The 21,135-nt window shown below is 38.1% G+C and overlaps 1 protein-coding gene across 29 annotated transcripts in view; it reads right to left on the reverse strand.

The window, feature by feature from the left end:
• The window catches only part of IMMP2L (inner mitochondrial membrane peptidase subunit 2), a 958,924-nt gene that overhangs the window by 909,839 nt on the left and 27,950 nt on the right, over positions 1 to 21,135 (reverse strand). For all 29 annotated transcript variants that reach the window (XM_086396574.1, XM_086396575.1, XM_086396576.1 and 26 more), the window contains exon 3: positions 2,519 to 2,655. In XM_086396574.1, the coding sequence (XP_086252700.1) occupies positions 2,519 to 2,653 (135 nt within the window). In that variant the 5' untranslated portion in view covers positions 2,654 to 2,655. The remainder of the gene's footprint in view (positions 1 to 2,518; positions 2,656 to 21,135) is intronic.

The following is a 21,135-nucleotide window of genomic DNA, read 5'->3' on the forward strand; positions in this document are numbered from 1 at the left end:
CTTTTATTCCAAAAATAACACCTGCTCTTCTTCTGGGAAGTATCACCACTACCTCACCTTGAAAGCCCACAGAAAAAATGTGATTCAAATATATATTGTTGCTTTCTCATTCCTCCTAGCCACAGGCTAGGGGTGTGTACCTGTCCAAAGGTAGGCCAATCATGGCACCCTAACTGTCTGGTCAAAGTTGATCTGTATTTGCATGGATCAGGGCATATGGTCCAAGCTGAGTCAATCACAGTCCTTCTTCAAGATTTTTCAAAGTGAAATTAAGGCATAAGGAGAAATCTCCTTCAGACGGTAAAGAAATTGGGCATCTAAAGGCATGAGAGCTGCCAGCAACCATGTGCCCTGAGTCGAGACGAAAGCTGGTCTTAGAGAACTAAGCCAAGATGCTGACAGAAGCAGATGTTAAAACAGAAAAGACTGAGCATCCTGGCAGCATTCAAGTCCCTGGTTCCAGTTGTCCCTGATGACTGCCACATTCCTGCCTTCTACCAACGTACTCATAAGCCTTCCAATCAATTTCCCTGTAGATCAAAGTCAATTCAGACTGTTCTCTAACCAACAGCTAAGGAAATCCTACCAAACAAACTACAAGGTAACAAATCTGATTCTTGGGGTAGTGGTCCAGGAATACTGTAAGAAATTCTAATGTTATCTGCAATAAACTTACTATTTAATCAACAGATCTGGCATTTAAATGACAGATCTTGTCATCTAAAGGCTTTAAAAGACAAGATCTGGCATATTCAAGACTTTCTTCATTGTCTTCTTCACTGGGGATAAGCTTTGTGTTTTCATAAAATGGCTAGATCCTTGTGTTTTTTTTCCCTCTGAGCACAAGTCATGAACATGGTATATACTGGGCTAAAGGCATGAGGATTGCAATACTATGATTGCCATATGATTCTCTGAAATATCATGAGATCCAAGATTATGAGGTTTTGTGTTCTGGAAAAATTCCATCTCAGGATAGTGAGGGTTGTGTAATAAGACAGCACTAACAAAACTGGAAAAAAGTCATTATTTGTGTGATTATTTGTTATAAAAAAATAGTACCTGTCGATGGGTTCAAAGGGATGAAAGGGTCCAAAAGGAATCTGGATGGCTGTGGAGAAGGCAGTTTTAATCTCAAATGAGGAATCTGATTCAAAAGCTCAACAAAGAAGGTTTAATTTCCCCAAAGAATTGGGTCTAAGATGAGGCTACTAGGAATTTAAAATTAAAGAGGAAGGAAATGTAAAACCCATCCCTGTTAAATGTATTAAACTGCATTTAGGAATAAAGCCATACACTTAGAAATCCCTCTCCTTTGTTTGCTGTACCCATGCACTACAATATTTCTGCATTCAAAGTAAGTGACCAGTTTGCTTGGAGCTGATGACCCACTCTAGAGTGAAAGTGAGAGACAGGGTTTAACTCGGGAGCCCCAACCCAAGAGAAGGCCCCCATCATTCTCAAATGATGGAAGCACAAGTCAGTAAGTAAATATTCAGGCAGCCATGCTTTAGAACCCTAGTTTCACCCCAAAAGCACTCACTCAGGATCTCACTAAGCACCTGAACTCAGGAAGAGACCTGATTATCAGCACAATAGTTACAATTTTAACAAAGCAATTTCATTCTAACTCTTCAAAGCTGATGTCTATGCCCTCACCTAGTTTAAAGACTAAAAAAGGGGGGGGAAAGTAAGCTGGTTACTCTCTGTATCATTTTAAACTCTTAGAAGTTTATACATTCATTTTATTTGTTTTATAGAAATATTTAGTATAATGCTTAAACTTAATACACAAAATAATGGAAGAAAACAAATTATATTACAAAATGCAAATTCTTCTTAGTTGATAAACTTACTGAAACAGCTAGGTTTCAGACATCAGCATTAGAATAATCAAGTTTTCTCTGAGTTACTGGAGACTACTTGCGTATAACTTTTGGAAATCTCCACTCCAAAATTCTTCCAATGTAAATGGCATTTAATCTTCTTAATCAGCAACATGCTTAAAGAACATACTAGAATATCTGAAATCAGTGCTGTAGACTTTTCCACCTATCAGAATTCTGTGTGCGCATAAATGCGTGAGTGCATGTGTGAGAGTGTAAAACAATCAGGTAACTGGAGACAAATTCATCCTGCAACTGAACTCATAAATGTGATCTCAGTCATATATGGATAATTGAAAAAAAAAAAAAAACTTAAAATCTCAGGCCACAGCCACAGAAAGTGGTATTATTTTGTAAAATTTCTTTAGAATCTCAATTTATCATTCCTAAGGGGGGTGGTGATAAACTATAGATATAGAAAACTATCAGAGAATTATTTTTATTCACCATTGCTTATAATATGACTGCACTAGAAGACCTTATAAAGATATTTAGTAACGTTAAAATTTCATTCAAGGCCTTTCAAAAACCTTTCAGTTTCTAGCATGGAGACAATATACAGAAATCTCATTTCTAGTGCTTGAGAAACAACCAAACGTGTATTTCAAAGAAAGGAGTCATATCAGTTTTACCTGCATAGATGCTCCTTCCACTCTTGCCACACAGGCAACTCGATCCAAGAAAGTCACTGCCACAGGTACCGCCACAAAGAAGCCTTTACAAAAGGCCTTGAAGTACCTTGTCACCCAGCCTTGGGACTGCGCCATGCCTAAAAGCACAATAAAAACAAATATGAGATTAGCCCCAAGAAAGGTAAAAAAAGAAAACATAAAAAACAGTGCAAGAAAAACCCAGAGGGATGGTATGGGGAGGGAGGCAGGTGGAGGGTTCAGGATGGGGAACACATGTACACACATGGCAGATTCATGTTGATATGGCAAAACGAATACAATATTGTAAAGTAAAAAAAAAAAAAAATTGTGACTCACATCCAAGGAAAATATCAATATAAGATGCTTTTCCACTGTGATTAAGTAATGGACAAAAATAAATATATATATATATATATGTTGTTATTAAAAAAGAAAAAGAAGAGTTAAGAAAAAGCAACCTCATCTCAATATGTTTCATACTCATCCCTGCTGCTGCTGCTGCTAAGTCACTTCAGTCATGTTCAATTCTGTGTGACCCCACAGACAGCAGCCCACCAAGCTCCTCTGTCACCAGGATTCTCCAGGTAAGAATACTGGAGTGGGTTGCCATTTCCTTCTCCAATGCATGAAAGTGAAAAGTGAAAGTGAAGTCCCTCAGTCGTGTCCAACTCTTTGCGACCCCATGAACTGCAGCCTACCAGGCTCCTCCGTCCATGGGATTTTCCAGGCAAGAGTACTGGAGTGGGGTGCCATTTCCTTCTCCAATACTCATCCCTATAACCACTGAAATATATCTGACTTGAAATCCCAAAGTCAAATACAATAACTCAGGTGAATTATTTCCCACAGGTCAAGTAGCTTAATAATTTCAATAGAAAACTTCTCCTCACAAAGCAATGTTAGAAAAAAATAAGCATTCCAAAAGTAAATCCTTTTCTGTTGCTGACTATGGTGCAGATGCTCCTTAAGCCCTGATACCTGTCCTCTTCTGCAGTAATAAAAGTTTTGGGGAAACACATGGCTGCCCAGCCTCCCTTGAAGCTAAGTATGACCATGTGACTAGGACTGATGAACAGCATATAAGCAGAAACACTGTGCCTTAGAAGAATTACGTCCTCCCTTTTGTTCCCATGTTGTGACACTTGTGATGGTGTTTGTAGGAAGAGGAGTAGCCATTTCAAGTTAAAGATGGCAAAGCAATAAAACAGAAGGATCCTAGGTCTCCAGCACAATGGAAGCACTGTAACTGCCCTGTGTTGCTTATGTTCAAGTTGTTTAAGAGATTAATCACTTTCCATCATGTTTAAATCAATGTTATGGGGCCTATGTTATGGCAGCCAAATTTATCCTAATATAACCATGAAATATATGAGAAATCAAGAAAAAATATCACACTGCATGTGAATTCAATACAGATAATTATCAACCCTCACTTAGCCCTGTAACCACTTGGTTAATTTTCAGACTTTCTAGGGCTAATGCAGTCCTTTAACGGTCTTATGCAATGAAAAACAAAATAGTGAGAGATCAAGAGATGCTACCCTACAAGACCAAAATGGAGCTAAACACAGTCCAACAGATGAAGAACCTCCTGGCTGGGGAAGATAAATGACCAGTTTGTTTACCAGTTTCTCAAAATAATACTGATTCATACTATGTGATAGGCTATAATTTCAGTCCGTTCTATTTCTTGACTGGGACTAGATAAATACAGGAAGACCAGATTATTCTAGTGGGCTAGAGCAAGAGATGATGGTAGGATGGATTGTAGCGTTGGTGGCGGTGGTGGTGGTGGTGATGGAAATGGATCAAAATGGGCAAACTTCACATATGCATTTTGGAGGTTAAACAGACAGAAATGAAAATGGATGGGCAAGGATTGGGGAGAGGAGAAGAGATGAGAAAAGTGTTGAGGTAGTTGTGACCTATTCAAGCACTGCTATTTTATTATTTCCTTAGATTACATTCCAAAGTACTAAAAACGTGCTCATAATTCAATTCCTCAAAACTCCACTTATTAAAGTACAAGGTCATGGGCTGGATGCTAGAGATACACAAATGAAAAGCAGACACAGTCCTTGCTGTCAAGGAGTTACAAAGTGCCAGGGAAGATTGCCTTTAGACAAGTATTTCCAAGGGAAAATAGCACTGAAAAGGGCCAATGTGCCTGGGGCAAGGAAGTGCATCCATTAGAATGTGATTAAGAAATGTGTCCCCCACTAATAGAGGGAGAAATATACCATGTTCATGGATTGGAAGAATCAATATAGTGAAAATGAGTATACTACCCAAAGCAATTTATAGATTCAATGCAATCCCTATCAAGCTACCAACGGTATTCTTCACAGAGCTAGAACAAATAATTTCACAATTTGTATGGAAATACAAAAAACCTCGAATAGCCAAAGCTATCTTGAGAAAGAAGAATGGAACTGGAGGAACCAACCTACCTGACTTCAGGCTCTACTACAAAGCCACAGTCATCAAGACAGTATGGTACTGGCACAAAGACAGAAATATAGATCCATGGAACAAAATAGAAAGCCCAGAGATAAATCCACACACATATGGACACCTTATCTTTGACAAAGGAGGCAAGAATATACAATGGATTAAAGACAATCTCTTTAACAAGTGGTGCTGGGAAATCTGGTCAACCACTTGTAAAAGAATGAAACTAGAACACTTTCTAACACCATACACAAAAATAAACTCAAAATGGATTAAAGATCTAAACGTAAGACCAGAAACTATAAAACCCCTAGAGGAGAACATAGGCAAAACACTCTCTGACATACATCACAGCAGGATCCTCTATGACCCACCTCCCAGAATATTGGAAATAAAAGCAAAAATAAACAAATGGGACCTAATTAACCTTAAAAGCTTCTGCGCATCAAAGGAAACTATTAGCAAGGTGAAAAGGCAGCCTTCAGAATGGGAGAAAATAATAGCAAATGAAGCAACTGACAAACAACTAATCTCAAAAATATACAAGCAACTCCTACAGCTCAACTTCAGAAAAATAAATGACCCAATCAAAAAATGGGCCAAAGAACTAAATAGACATTTCTCCAAAGAAGACATACAGAGGGCTAACAAACACATGAAAAGATGCTCAACATCACTCATTATCAGAGAAATGCAAATCAAAACCACTATGAGGTACCATTTCACACCAGTCAGAATGGCTGCGATCCAAAAGTCTACAAGCAATAAATGCTGGAGAGGGTGTGGAGAAAAGGGAACCCTCTTACACTGTTGGTGGGAATGCAAACTAGTACAGCCACTATGGAGAACAGTGTGGAGATCCCTTAAAAAACTGGAAATAGAACTGCCTTATGATCCAGCAATCCCACTGCTGGGCATACACACTGAGGAAACCAGAAGGGAAAGAGACACGTGTACCCCAATGTTCATCGCAGCACTGTTTATAATAGTCAGGACATGGAAGCAACCTAGATGTCCATCAGCAGATGAATGGATAAGAAAGCAGTGGTACATATACACAATGGAGTATTACTCAGCCATTAAAAAGAATACATTTGAATCAGTTCTAATGAGGTGGATGAAACTGGAGCCTATTATACAGAGTGAAGTAAGCCAGAAGGAAAAACACCAATACAGTATACTAACGCATATATATGGAATTTAGAAAGATGCTAACAATAACCCTGTGTACAAGACAGCAAAAGAGACACTGATGTATAGAACAGTCTTATGGACTCTGTTGCAGAGGGAGAGGGTGGGAAGATTTGGGAGAATGGCATTGAAACATGTATAATATCATGTATGAAACGAGTTGCCAGTCCAGGTTCGATGCACGATACTGGATGCTTAGGGCTAGTGCACTGGGATTACCCAGAGGGATGGTATGGGGAGGGAGGAGGGAGGAGGGTTCAGGATGGGGAACACATGTATACCTGTGGCAGATTCATTTTGATATTTGGCAAAACTAATACAATTTGTAAAGTTTAAAAATAAAATAAAATTTAAATAAATAAATAAAAAAGAAAAGAAATGTGTCCAAAAGGAAAAGGCATTCGAGGTAAGACCTGGGCACTTTGGGAAAAAGCAGCAGTGTGCATGAAGACCTCAGAGCAAAATAAAACGTAAGTTATTTAAGAAACTATAAGAAATTCAGTTTCGTATATATACAAACTTTAATATGCTAATGTTTAATTCAGTAAACATTTATTGCCTGCTAAACACCAATGCTAAGTGCACGGGATATAAAGACAGATAGATATACAATATAAAATCATTTAAAAACTCTCATGAAACAATACTTCACACTGTTCCGTGATCTGAAAAGTAGATCCCACATGCCGCAACTAAAATCCCACATATGGCGACTAAGATCCAGAGCAGCCAAAAAAAATAGTAAGGGGTCGGATTCAATTTCTAACATTCTTTCCAGGGCTGTCATTCTATATTCCTATATGTTTTTTTATTGTTTCTCCAAGTCTTTGAGAAGATACTAAAATAAAGGCACTTAGGTTATTATTGACCAAGAAGAGAAATTATGTTGCCTTTTAGGCTTGAGAATTGTTTTTTTTTAATGTTGAAAGGAACAAAGACTTTTATTATACAACTAGTTACAAAAGGGAAGCAGAGATAAAGTTGGAACTAGTGCAGATTATGTGAAGGGACATATTAAATACAAGTAAGGCCCTAAAGCCACTGCCCTTTCCCTTCTCAGGCTCACAATTCCACTGCTGACCCAAGCACTGCTACCATCTCCTGCACAACTCAGGACGAATATTTTTCTACTGTTGCTGTTCTTGCTGATAAGCCACTAAGTCACGTCTGACTCTGTGACCCCATGGACTACATCATGCCAGGTTTCACTGTCCTTCACCATCTCCTGGAGTTTGCTCAAACTCATTCCACTGAATTAGTGATGCCATCCAACCATGTCATCCTCTGCTGCCCCCTTCTCTTCCTGCCTTCAATCTTTCCCAGCATCAGGGTCTTTTCCAATGAGTCTACCCTTCACAACAGGTGGCCAAAGTATTGGAGCTTCAGCTTTAGCATCAGTCCTTCCAATGAATATTCAGGATTGACTTCCTTTAGGATTGACTGATCTCTTTGCTGTCCAAGGGACTCTCAAAAGTCTTCTCCAGCACTTTTCAAAAGCATCCATTCTTCGGCATTCAGCTTTCCTTATGGGCCAACTCTCAGAACTGTACATGACATCTGGAAAAACCACAGCTTTGACTATTTGGATTTTTGTCAGTAAAGAGATGTCTTTGCTTTTTAATAGTTGTTTAAGTTTGCCATAGCTTTCCTTCCAAGTAGCAATTATCTTTTAATTCCATGGCTGTAGTCACCATCTGCAATGATTTTGGAGCCTAAGAAAACAAAATGTCACTGCTTCCATTTTTTCCCCTTCTATTTGCCATGAAAATTGTGTGGGAGGTGTATCTATTGAGGGTATGCAGACTCTGCCCAAGCACAGGGGAAAAAAAAGCTCTCTTGCAGATTAGGGGCCATTATTTTCAGAGGCTCAAAGCAAAAGTCTCAGTACAGTCTTGTCCTACCTGAATTGTGAATGACACCTTTAATTCATAATAATAAAACCCTCTTTGGGACTTCTATCATTAAAATACTAAAGCTATACACAAAGGAAGAAATGAGCATTACACTTCTATGTCAAGTTATATTAAATAAAATGTTTAAAGTGCTATGGCATTCAAATTTTGGTAAAGTTAATGCATTTCCTTTTCTATAAAGAATCATTGGGATGATCTGGTCTTTTGTTCACATCTTAAATATTTAAAACTACCATACTAATAAGCACCGAGCATCTGCTTTCTCTGAGAAAATTTCCTTTAAAACAATAATAATGTGATATCCCAAGCAAAAAAGGAATAATTTTCATCAGTAACCTCATTCTTCCAGTAACCATGCAAGTCATTTAGGTTCAAAACATTGCTCCTGAGAAAATTACTGCTTAAATAGTAGGCATACCTGATTCGCTGCTGAAGTACCTAAACAGAATATTTTTAAATAAGCTTTCAGATCCCGTTGAAATCATATTTGCCACTCTATATACTATATAGTACCTGCAAGTAAAATTTTTTTTGGCATTACTGACCTCAACTGCCTAATGACCTTCACTCTAAATACCTTTCTTCTCACAACGTGTTATGGTTTGATCATGCATGAATTCATCCAAAATCATTCTTAAATTCCCATACATTTCATCTTATACAAAGTCACTAATCACTCACCCATAGCAACCAAATGAATAAATATACCTCAAGTCATCCTAATTATAAAAACTATTTTAAAACTGTGTGGCAGGTTTGGAGGTAAGAGAAAAACAATAAATGACAAAGCAGTATCTTATACAAAATGTAACCTTTCAATCATAGAAATCAGCCCACACATTTGGATAACAAAATCAAAATTTATTTGTAAATTCAAACTGTATATCAAACTACAAATGTCAGAAAATACAAGAGCAGGGATCCAAACAAATCTGACACTAAATTCCTGATTCAGTCATTATATATTTTTTTGATCACCTACTATGTAACTGTGCTAAGGGGCACATACAATGCACAACAGGAAGGTGTGGTCCCTGGTATGTGCAGCTTACATTTTCATTCTTATTAAGTGCCTACTTTGTGCTACTCACTATGCGAAGATTTTGTTGTTGTTCAGTTGCTAAGTCACGTCAAACTCTTTGTGACCCCCATGGACTGCAGCATGCAAGGCCTCCCTATGTCTCACTAAGATACCAAGAGTAAAAAGGCACGCAGAGTCACAGTTCCTTCCCAAAGGGCCTGCGACAAGATCACAAGAAATTAGTAGATGACCACACATGATCAGGCTACCCTCCTCCATGAATCTCTCCAGGAGCTCCTGATACCAATAACCTCACTCTGCAAACAGAGCCTAAGCATGCATGTTAGGAGGCAGGAGGCATCTGAACTAAATGAGGGAAAAAATAATAACTGATGAATGAGAACAATTTTGATTCCACTAGAAGCAGATCTAGGAAAGTAATCGATGGATCCTAATCTAGAAAAAAATTGGGGAGCTAACTTCCTCCTTTCAGATTATAAACAAATAATGTATTATAAAAATAGATAATTAATGCTTAAGGTTTTCTCCACAATGCTGAACAATGATAGGGATTTCAGGCAGTTTACTAGACAGGAACCTTGTTGACATGCATAGAACTGGCAGTGACCCCTCGATGGATAGCAACAGCACTTTAATTTTTTTTGAAGTTCCCATGTTTTCTCTCCTACAAAACTGTGTTTTTCTAAAAACAATAGGAACATTTAGCCATCCCCTCTAGCAATCTAATTTTTTGGCAAACTTGACAATCAGGAAAATAAAGCCATTGAAGGTGACTGCAAATGCTCTGTTTTCTGTTTCCTGCATTCTTCCAAGATTGGGAGACTTCTATCAACTCAGGAATGACAAAATGCTTCACAGGAAAAGACATTACTTTTTAAAAGGGAAAGTAGAGACCCAAGAGTTTTCAACCCAAGAGACCACAACTAGGCACAAATATAGCAGATTATCTCATAGCTAGGAAATGGCAACCTACTCCAGTGTTCCTGCCTGGAAAATCCCCTGAAGAGAGGAGCCTGGAGTCACAAAGTGTTGGACATAAGTGAGCATGCAAGCACACATCTCACAGCTAACACATTTCATGAATATTAATAAGTTATAATCGTAACAAAATGGTTGGCCTTTTTGGTATTGAGTTCAGACAGATTCCTTTCAATGAACCAGAATCCCTACCAAAAGTGGAGTAATTGGGAGTCTTAATTATTGGTTTAATTCATTAAAATTGCTAGGTATTGGCTGCTCCCAGTATCTGGGTAGATGTGATTTTAAAAGGGTCAGAAAATAGATTTTCCCAGAGTAACATTTATTCCACTGTGCTCTGCCACAATGCTGAAAGTTCTTAGCATTGTACAACATGGGCAGAGTTTCTTAAACTTAAATGATCACAAAAGTCACCTGTCTTGCTTATGGAAAACATAGACTCCTGGGACTCAACCTGATTAAGAGGAGATTCTCAAGGGTAGATGTGTGGATCACGTATATCAGAATCATCTAGAGGAGCACTGCAAATTATATATGTGTGCTTAGTCACTCAGTTGTGTCCAACTCTTTGTGACTGTATGAACTATAGTCTGCCAGGCTCCTCTGTGCATGGGATTTTTTTCAGGTTAGAATACTGGAGTGGGTATTCATTTCCTTCTCCAGGGGGTCTTCCCAACTCAGGGATCGAACCCGAGTTTCCTGTATCTCTTACACTGCAGGAGGATTCTTTACCCGCCCCTCATATACATGGTGATATTCTGTGATCTCTAGTATTATACTATAGGGAAGAACAAATACATGTGTGTTAAAAAAAATTCTTAGATGATTCTAATATGCTGTCTCTGGTCTTCCTCCCTGTCCACAATCCTCATTCACCCTCATTGGAGAACCACTAGCCCAAAAAAGGAAATCATTTTAGAGGGAAATATTTTTTAGTAGCTTCCTTGAGATATTATTTACATACCATAAAATTCACCCACTGTAAGTGTATACATTTCAAAGATTTTTAGCAAATTTATGCTGTTGTGGAATCATCACAATACATTTTTGGAGTATTCTGTCACCCCATAAGTTCACCCATGCCTATCTGAAGGCCAGTTCCCATTCCCATCCAAGTCCCAGGAATATACTGCTCACTTCTCTAAGAGATGTGCATTTTAAAGAAATTTTAGTAGTTTTTTTTTTTTTTTGGTCTGGCTTGTTTTATTTAACACAATATTTCTGAGGTTCATCCATGTTGTTGCATTTATAAGTAGTTCATTTTTTTATTGCTAAACAACATTTCATTGTATTGATATGTCATAATTTACCTGTTCATCAGCTGATGGGATATTTGGATTGTTTCCAGTTTTGAGCTATTGTGAATAAGGCTGCTGTAACTCTCTGCATACAAGTCCTTGTGTGAATATATGCTTTCATTTCTCTTGAGTAGTTACTTAGGAGTGGAATTGCTCGGTTATATGAAAAGTGTATTTTTAGTATTTTGAGGACTGCCAAACTGTTTTCCAAAGTGATTGTATCATTTTACATTTTCACTAGCAATATATGAAGGTTTTTGGCTTCTCTGGATCCTAGCCAACACTGAGCATTCTTAGTCCTTTAGATTATGACCATTCAAATGAGCATGCAGTATGGTATTTAATTGTGGTTTTGACTGGCATTTCCCTAATAACTGATAATGTCAAACATCTTTTCATGAGCTTAAGTAGGAAGTCTTGCCTTTATTAAAGTGTCTGCTCAGATTTTCTGCAAATTTTGTAATTGGTTTGTCTTCTTATTGAGTTGTAAGGATGTATGTGTGTGTGTGTGTTTGTGTGCGTGCGCACGCTTAGTCGCTCAGTCATGTCTGACTCTTTATGAACCCATGGACTGTAGTCTGCCAGGCTCCTCTGTCCATGGGGATTCTCCAGGCAAGAATACTGGAGTGGGTTGCCATGCCCTCCTCCAGGGCTTCTTCCCAACCCAGGGATCAAACCCAGGTCTTCCACATTGCAGGCAGATTTTTTTATCATCTGAGCCACCAGGGAAGACCATGTGTATATATATCGTTTTATATATATATATAGATACAAGTCTTTTATCAGATACATGTTTGGCACATATTTTCTCCCTCTGTGTGTCTGGCTTTTTTATTTTCTAAAAGATATCTTTTGAAGATCAAACAAAAAGATAATTAGTAATCTTTACAAATGTGAACTCCAGCATCAAATTATTTATCTTTGAACTGTGTAACTTATATGTACAGTTTAAGTCAAAAATTCTCAGAAGGAATGAAATGGCAACCAAAAATAAAGAATGAAAAACTGTCAAAAGTAATAAAAGGGAGAAATATAATGGGGTTAGACATAAAGTGAATCATGTTCTGGCAAAGAAACCCAACTTTAAAAGTCCACACTGGTAGACTGATAAAGATAAAGGTCCTCTATTTTGACCTAAAACCACTTCTCTGACAGAGATAATTATAATTGTCTACTGGAGAGTGATGAACACCTGGACGCTAAGAGAACACCTGGACGCTAAGAGAGGTGAAATTTTAAGTCAGAAATATTAAAATGCAAATGAACTCCAAGGGCATGTTGTACTACACTGATGTAGAGAGAGAACACCACCAGAAATCAATAAGAAATGCAATTTCCTATAAGCTTCCTGAGTTTGGAGAAGGACTCCTTCCACTTGCAAACCTCATGCATTTACCCCCACCTCTCCTTCTGCCTTTGTTGGAGCTGAGGCTGGCAGTGCTCTGCAGAGACAGCATCACCAAACAGGGAAACTCAGTAGGAAGGTGAGTGAATCCAACCGTGCTCAGTCATGTCCAACTATTTTCGACCCCATGGACAGTAGGCCACCAGGTTCCTCTGTCCATAGGATTTCCAGGCAAGACTACTGGAGTGAGTTGCCATTTCCTACTAGAGGGGATCTTCCTGACCCAGGGATTTAACCTGAGTCTCTCATGTCTCCTGCATTTGCAGGCAGGTTCTTTACTACTAGCGCAACCTGGGAAACAGATCTCAGGTCAAATCATAATCCAATCATGTGAATTTGGGCAAATTACTTCATCTTTCCAAGCCACAATTTTTTCAAATAAGAAACCTTGTAGGGTGTTTCAGATATTCAAAATGTTCATAGTGTGTGTGTGTGTGTGTGTGTGTGTGTGTGTGTGTGTGTGTTTTAGTAAGCATTTGCACGAATAAAGAAAACACCCATAAAAACTAGCATATTATGTGCGCAATGTATTAGAGAACAACGGTGAGATAATCAAATTAAAGGTATTTCTTCAGATAAAAGCATTAGCCATGTCCAAAGAAGAGGACTAACAATGACAAATTTAAAAAGGGCAAGAAACTTAAGAATGTCCATTACTTATAATTAAACCAATAAAGCCTATCTTCTAAATAATGGGACACCTAATATCCAGAATGATAGTTTTCTTCTGCTTTGAACCTGATCTTTTTCTAAGATTTGATGGGTTAAGGATGATCATAGTTCCTAACACCAGCCAATTAATAAGAATTATGACTGCCAATACCAGCAATGCATTAGGTGTCTTGAGGATTATTTTTAAGCAGAATATAAAAAATATATGACTTAGCAACAAAATTGGACCACAGGAATAAATTATGTATTAGATACTGGAAAAAAAGAAAAGAAAGATAAGAGATGGAATTGGAAGAAAAAAAGTCATGAAAGAAGCTTTAAAGAAAAAAAAACAAATTAGAATGTAGGTGGCAGGTTTAGGAATGTTCACTATAAAATTCTCAAAACTTTTCCGTATGCTTAAAATTTTTCATTGAAATGTTGAAAAATAAAAGAAGTATAAATTACACTTAGTAAATGTCTCAGGCAACAGGAAAATGTGATTATGAGAGTAAAGGTACATATGGGCCTACTGAGATAGTGTGAATGCTGGCCAAACCAGGGAACAAGAGATATATTAAGAGCAGTGAGGGATAAGACTGGGTTTAATACTTATTTTTTATTTTGTTTTGCTTTGTTTCTTAGCAATATGAAAATCTTCATCACTCCAATATTTTTGGAAACCACATAAAACAAAGTCACAACAGTTGCCCTCTCTAAGAGCTGGCTCAGGCCACCCTAATCCTACGGATTATCCTTATCCTTTAACTCCACATAGACACCATTTGACTGCATTTACAACTCAGGCCCAATCACAAATTTCAGTTATTAAGATGCCATAAATTCTCCAAAAAACAGTTTACCATAAAAATTAACAGGACAGCAAATAGTTCTTTATGGAATGAGAAAAATCCTATTAAGTGATAACCATTAGGAAGGAGAAGCTAGGTAAGATTTAAACTGTAATAACCACAAAACTGAGATTTCAACACTGCACTCTATATATTTTTTTCCAATTTAATAGAAAAGCATAACTGCTGTCATTAAGAAGAAGCTAAAGGCAATGTGGATGTTAAGGTAACAATGTGGCAACTTAAATATATGTGTAAATGAAACAGACCAGGTACTTATCCACAACCCAAACAAAGTAATTAGAGGACTTTGGACTATTTCACCATAAGCCTATTTATTCCTAAAGCAATAATATTTTGAATTAGCTAAAGAACTTATTTCCTGCATCAGAATACTTGCTGAACAGCTAAAAAGAAAATACCACATTATTTAGCATTTAAGCTGTGAATGCAATTGGCTTTTAAAAAGTTAAGCAAGCCTGTAAAAGGAAAAAGCATGCCTCTCAAAAGCAAAATCTCAAAACCCTTCAAAAATTAAAACTAAGAAATAAAAGTGAGAAAGGGAAATAAGGAAAAAATAATGACACTGAGAATGTATAAGAAGAAGGACACAAGATAAACAAGAATATTAGAAGGTAAGTGTCAGGCAATAATATGGGTGATGGGGAAATGGCCCCAGAAACACCATGTGACACATATTTCCTAGAGCACAGCTGTCCTACTGTCTACTACTACGTCATACTCATTTATGCTAGTTACTTTTCACAATACCTCTGTTTCTGCCCTGTTTTTATATGGTACAAGGGTCTCCAATGGGTTGGACAGAAAAGGCGATTTTTTAAAACAAATATGCTATTAGGGTCTCATGAAAATCCTATTCTGACCCCATCTCCCCACCATGCCTCAAATACGCTGCTTTCTTTAACTAGAAAGTGAAAGTGAAGTCGTTCAGTCGTGTCCAATTGTTTGGGACCCCGTGGACTGTGGCTTACCAGGCTCCTCCGTCCATGGGATTCTCCAGGCAAGAATACTGGAGTGGGTTGCCATTTCCTTCTAACTCAAATTCACATCAAGAGATAAGGAGCAAAAACATGGCTTTTGGGGAGGGAGGCAGTGGGACAGATTGGGAGACTGGGATTGATATGTATACACTTTGTTGTTGCTGTTGTTTAGTTGCTGTTGTGTCCAACTCTTTGCAACCCCATGGACTGTAGCCCACCAGGCTCCTCCGTCCATGGGATTCTCCAGGCAAGAATACTGGAGTGGGTTGCCATTTCCTTCTAACTCAAATTCACATCAAGAGATGTTGTGTCCAACTCTTTGCAACCCCATGGACTGTAGCCCACCAGGCTCCTCTGTCCATGGGATTCTCCAGGCAGGAATATTGGAGAGGGTTACCATTTCCTTCTCTAATACACTACCATGTGCAAACTAGGTAACTAGTGGGAACCTGCTGTATAGTGCAGGGAGCTCAGCTCGGTGCTCTGCGATGACCTAGATGGGTGGGATGGAGGCTGGGGGTGGGAGGCAGGCCCAAGAGGGAAGGTATATACGTATACATATAACTGATTCACTTCATTGTACAGCAGAGAATAACACAACATTGTAAAGCAACTATACTCCATTTTTTTAAATGACTTTTCCTTTGATCAGAATTGGAAAGAGGATGTAGGCAAGTTTCTTAAGGTAGCCAAGCCCACCAGACCCCAAAGATGGGAAGAGAAGGTCACAAAAAAATGTGAGACCAGGAAATACAAGGTAACCAGCAAACAGCCAGCCAGCCCAGGGACTTATTCTACTCTTCAGAGAATCAGAAATATAACTTAGAAACACAGGCTCCCACAGCAGGGGAAGCACATTAAGGCTCTGATTAGTCTGTCAAAAATAAAGCCTGTCCAAACTATGGTGGCAATTTTTGGAAGGCTGCCACAGCCAGTCCACAGCAGCTGCATGTCCACGGGGAGCTAACACAGTGGCAGTGCCAGCTCAGAACCAGATAAAGATGCAGCCGGATAAGAAGATTCACGCAATATAAATGGAGAGCAACAGTAACCAAGGTCTTGAGAGCAAGTGGCTGTGGTCTTTTAAGCTTTTAAGTATAAGTGCACCCTCAGGCACACACACTTGTTGAAATGGCAACAAAGGCCAAGCTGGCAACATGTTTTGTTTTTTTTTTTTAAAGGCAGCCTAGAGGTCAGAGTACAAAGACGCTTCTCCTGTACAGCCTGGGGATTGAGGCAGATGGAGCACAGCACTCTATGGACTCGAAAGTCCAGGGATCGTGACGAGCCCCTGGTGAACATTACAGCATATGGAGCTGAGATGCTTATTTAGATTGCTCCCCGTACAGAAATGCCTTCTTTTGATTCTGCTTCCTTGCTGGTATATTAGAAGATTCTGTTTCAGATATCTGTGAAATTTCATTAACACGCAATGGCCTAAAGTTACAATGTATCTGTATTTAAAATTACTCATAGAAATATGGAAGGGTGTGGAAAAAAATGATTTAATAAGGTAAGCACGGATCTGCAATGAACTATAATGACCCCTACTACATAATTCCAAAGAATTATCAGAAGGTGGAGAAATAAAGCAATTTAAAAAGCCCTCCATTATTATAATTATTATTTTGTGGATCTGTTTCCAAATACTTGACCAGTAAGAGTTGATGGCTGTCAAATATAGCTTAGCAGAGTATTACGGAACATTCCATCAGTTCAATATAAGACTCTTTAAATGAATTACTGTGATATTAGAGAAGTAGTTAGTCAAATACAAGACTTCCCAGGTGGCTCAGTGGTAAAGAATCTGCCTGCCAAGAGGGAGGCATGGATTTGATCCCTGCCCTGGAGAAGGAAATGGCAACCCACTCCAGTATTTTTGCCTGGGAAAGCCCATGGTCTGAGAAGCCTGGCGGACTACAGTCCATGGGGTTGCAAGAGTCAGACACAACTTAGCAACTAAACGACAAGCCAAATACATAAATGGAACTGTCAAGGGACCTATGGGGGTCTAGATATATTCCTGCAAATTCCTTGTCAGGTCTCCCTTCAAAATGAGTAATCCAATTCCCATCTTTTTAAGAGTGGGTTGGTCTTAGAAAGAGACTTGCTTCTAGCAAAGAGAATGTGGTCGAACTGATGTTGTGTGACTTCTGAAGCTAGTCAAAAAAAAGGTAGCTTTCTCTTGCCTCTCTCTGCTTGATGACTACCTCTAGGCAAGCTAGCACCAGGTCCAGAGGACAGCCAGACCTAGCAAAAGTTCAATCAGAGAACAACTGAGGTCCCCTCCCTGCAAGAGCCAGCACCCTCTGGCCAGACATGGGAGTGAGCCACCTGTAAGGCAGACCCTCCTGCCTCAGTTAAGCCCTCATATGACAGTGGTTCCAGTTGAAATCTTAACCTCAACCTTAAAAGAAATCATGAGCTGGAATTGTGGAGCTGAGCTGCTCCCAAATTTCTCACCTGTGGAAACTATGAAAGAGAATAAACGTTTAAAGCCACTGAGTTTGGAGGTAATTTATTTTACAGAAATAACTAACGTAATAGTAAACCCAGAAATAAATACAAAGACACAAAGAAATTAGGTATATGATAAAGACTTTCACACTGATAGAGAGGAGCTTAAATTAACCAATGATGTTAAATAATCAGGGTTTGGAGGGAGAAAAAAAAGGCGGATATTCATTTTAATCATCATAAAAAGATAAATTCCAGATAATTCAAAGATTAAATATAAGAAATAAACACAAATGCAATAAAAGAAAATAAAGGCAGACAGTCTTTTAGGAGTAGAAATAGGCATTTTTAAACATTTTACAAATCCAGGAAACATAAAAAAGATTGATGGATTTCACTTCATAAAAATCAAAACATCTCATAAATAAGATTATAAAATAATCAGCATGATATTAAAAATTGCAATATATATTAATCCCAAAGGTGTAATATCTCTAAAATCACACAATTCTTATTTTTTAAAAAGGCAAATGTTCTGAGAGAAAAGTGAGTAACGTGAAATACATGAAAGGCACTTGACTGAAAGCAAAATAAAATATGGATGTTATACCGAGGTATAAAAAATGTTCAATCACATTAATAATAAAGCCAATACAAATAAAAACAAAATATCGCCTCTTTAACCTATCAGACTGGCAAAGATTCAGAAAACTAAAACCATCCTGTGCAGGAACACAGAATTTCCCATGCTCTCCTGGGAGCATAAATAGGTACAATCTTTCTTGAAAGCAACATTGCAATAAGGACCAAGGTGTTATGCAAACACATACCTCTGATGCAGAGACACCACTTCCTGGGTACAAAGATATCTAGAATTTTCAGTACACCACTCTTTATAATAGTGAAAAACTGAAAACAGCCTAAACATCCACAAAAAATAAAGAAATGAACTTCGACATGCATATAGTAAAATCACTTGCAATCACTGAAAAGGACATTGTATAGCTATAGTGTTTGACATTGTCCTAAGAGAAAGTGGGAAGACACTAAGTATAACATGAACTCATTTATGTGAAATATTATATACACACATCATCACGAAAAGAGGTCAGATGAACAGCAGGCACACAGATAATGACAGTAGTATTTACTGGCAGTCAAGGGATTTTTACTTTCTTCTTTATTCTTTCCCATATTATTAAAATTCTCTATAATGTGTATATATTATGTTTATATACTAAAGCAAATTAACATTAGCCTCTTCTGCAACAACAGGTATTTCTTTAATGTAAATTAGTTCACATGCAGGAAAGTCTCATTTCCTGCCTTCAAGACTCTCCACTATAGTAAACTATCCAAGGAAGCTGAGAGTAGCAGATGAAGAAATGAAAAGTATTTCCCCCTGTGTTTAAAATAAAACTGATAAGTCAACACCAGTTGAAAGACTAGACTTTTAACTTTGATGAAAATGGTCTCTGTTAAAAGTGAGTAACTTTAAGGACCAAAAACTCAAAGGAGGAAATTCAGGGTGTAAGGCCAAGGACTGACGGTGATGCTGGGTATAAATGCTAGTTGAGATTTAATCATGCTGTTATTTTTATTGCAATTGTCATTTCTTGGTGCCAGTTCTGTTTACAAAATTCCTCTGGTTTCAAACCATCTGTTCCCAACCCTATTTTCCCTAGAAGTTCTATTACGTTTAGCACAAGATTTTGCAGAATTAAAGATTTTCCAGGAATGCAAACACGGCGGGAAGAGAGAACTGCCTCTGCTATTCTGAGTAAAACACAGAGGTAGAGAAACATTCTATAAGTAAAAAAGAAAAATGAAAAGAAACATTAAACTTTATTTTGATTCAGTAAGAGTTTCTAAGAAAAGATGTGAAATACAGGACAAAACAATCTCAATATTCTTGGTTTTGACCACACATTTATATACATATAGCTATGCAAGTCAGAAAAGTCTAAGCAAGATTGAAAATTAAACAGGCATCAATTACAGTGGATGAAGGGGCATTAATTCGATTAACTTTTTTAAGTGGCATAAATGGGATAGTTTTTTTTTTTTTTTTTCTGATATTAAAAAATTCTGGAAGTGGGCAGTTTAAACTGACCTTATATTGCCCACCATGGCAGTTCACCTGTCATCTTTTTTTAAGTTATCTTATTAAGCTTATCTTATTATTGATATACCAAAAGCTATACATATTTAATGTATCCAAAACGTGGTAAGTTTAGAGACAAGTATACACTCATGAAAGGAGAAAAGGAAAGATATAAGCATCTGAATGCAGAGTTCCAAAGAATAGCAAGAAGAGATAAGAAAGCCTTCTTCAGCAATCGACGCAAAGAAATAGAGGAAAACAACAGAATGGGAAAGACTAGGGATCTCTTCAAGAAAATCAGAGATACCAAAGGAACATTTCATGCAAAGATGGGCTTGATAAAGGACAGAAATGGTATGGACCTAACAGAAGCAGAAGATATTAAGAAGAGATGGCAAGAATACACAGAAGAACTGTACAAAAAAGATCTTCATGACCCAGATAATCACGATGGTGTGATCACTCACCTAGAGCCAGACATCCTGGAATGTGAAGTCAAGTGGGCCTTAGGAAGCATCATTACAAACAAAGCTAGTGGAGGTGATGGAATTCCAGTTGAGGTATTCCAAATCCTGAAAGATGATGCTGTGAAAGTCTGCACTCAATATGCCAGCACATTTGGAAAACTCAGCAGTGGCCACAGGACTGGAAAAGGTCAGTTTTCACTCCAATCCCTAAGAGAGGCAATGCCAAAGAATGCTCAAACTACCACACAATTGTACTCATCTCACACGCTAGTAAAGTAATGCTCAAAATTCTCCAAGCCAGGCTTCAGCAATATGTGAACCATGAACTTCCTGATGTTCACGCTGGCTTTAGAAAAGGCAGAGGAACCAGAGATCAAATTGCCAACATCTGCTGGATCATGGAAAAAGCAAGAGAGTTCCAGAAAAGCATCTATTTCTGCTTTATTGACTATGCCAAAGCCTTTGACTGTGTGGATCACAATCAACTGTGGAAAATTCTTCAAGAGATGGGAATACCAGACCACCTGACCTGCCTCTTGAGAAATCTGTATGCAGGTCAGGAAGCAACAGTTAGAACTGGACATGGAACAATAGACTGGTTCCAAATAGGAAAAGGAGTTCGTCAAGGCTGTATATTGTCACCCTGCTTATTTAACTTATATGCAGAGTATATCATGAGAAACGCTGGACTGGAAGAAACACAAGCTGGAATCAAGATTGCCGGGAGAAATATCAATAACCTCAGATATGCAGATGACACCACCCTTATGGCAGAAAGTGAAGAGGA

This window comes from Bos grunniens, chromosome 4 (genome assembly GCF_055505025.1).
Source record: "Bos grunniens cultivar Pamir isolate PY7600 chromosome 4, Bosgru_T2T1.0, whole genome shotgun sequence".
Taxonomy (NCBI): Eukaryota; Metazoa; Chordata; class Mammalia; order Artiodactyla; family Bovidae; genus Bos; species Bos grunniens.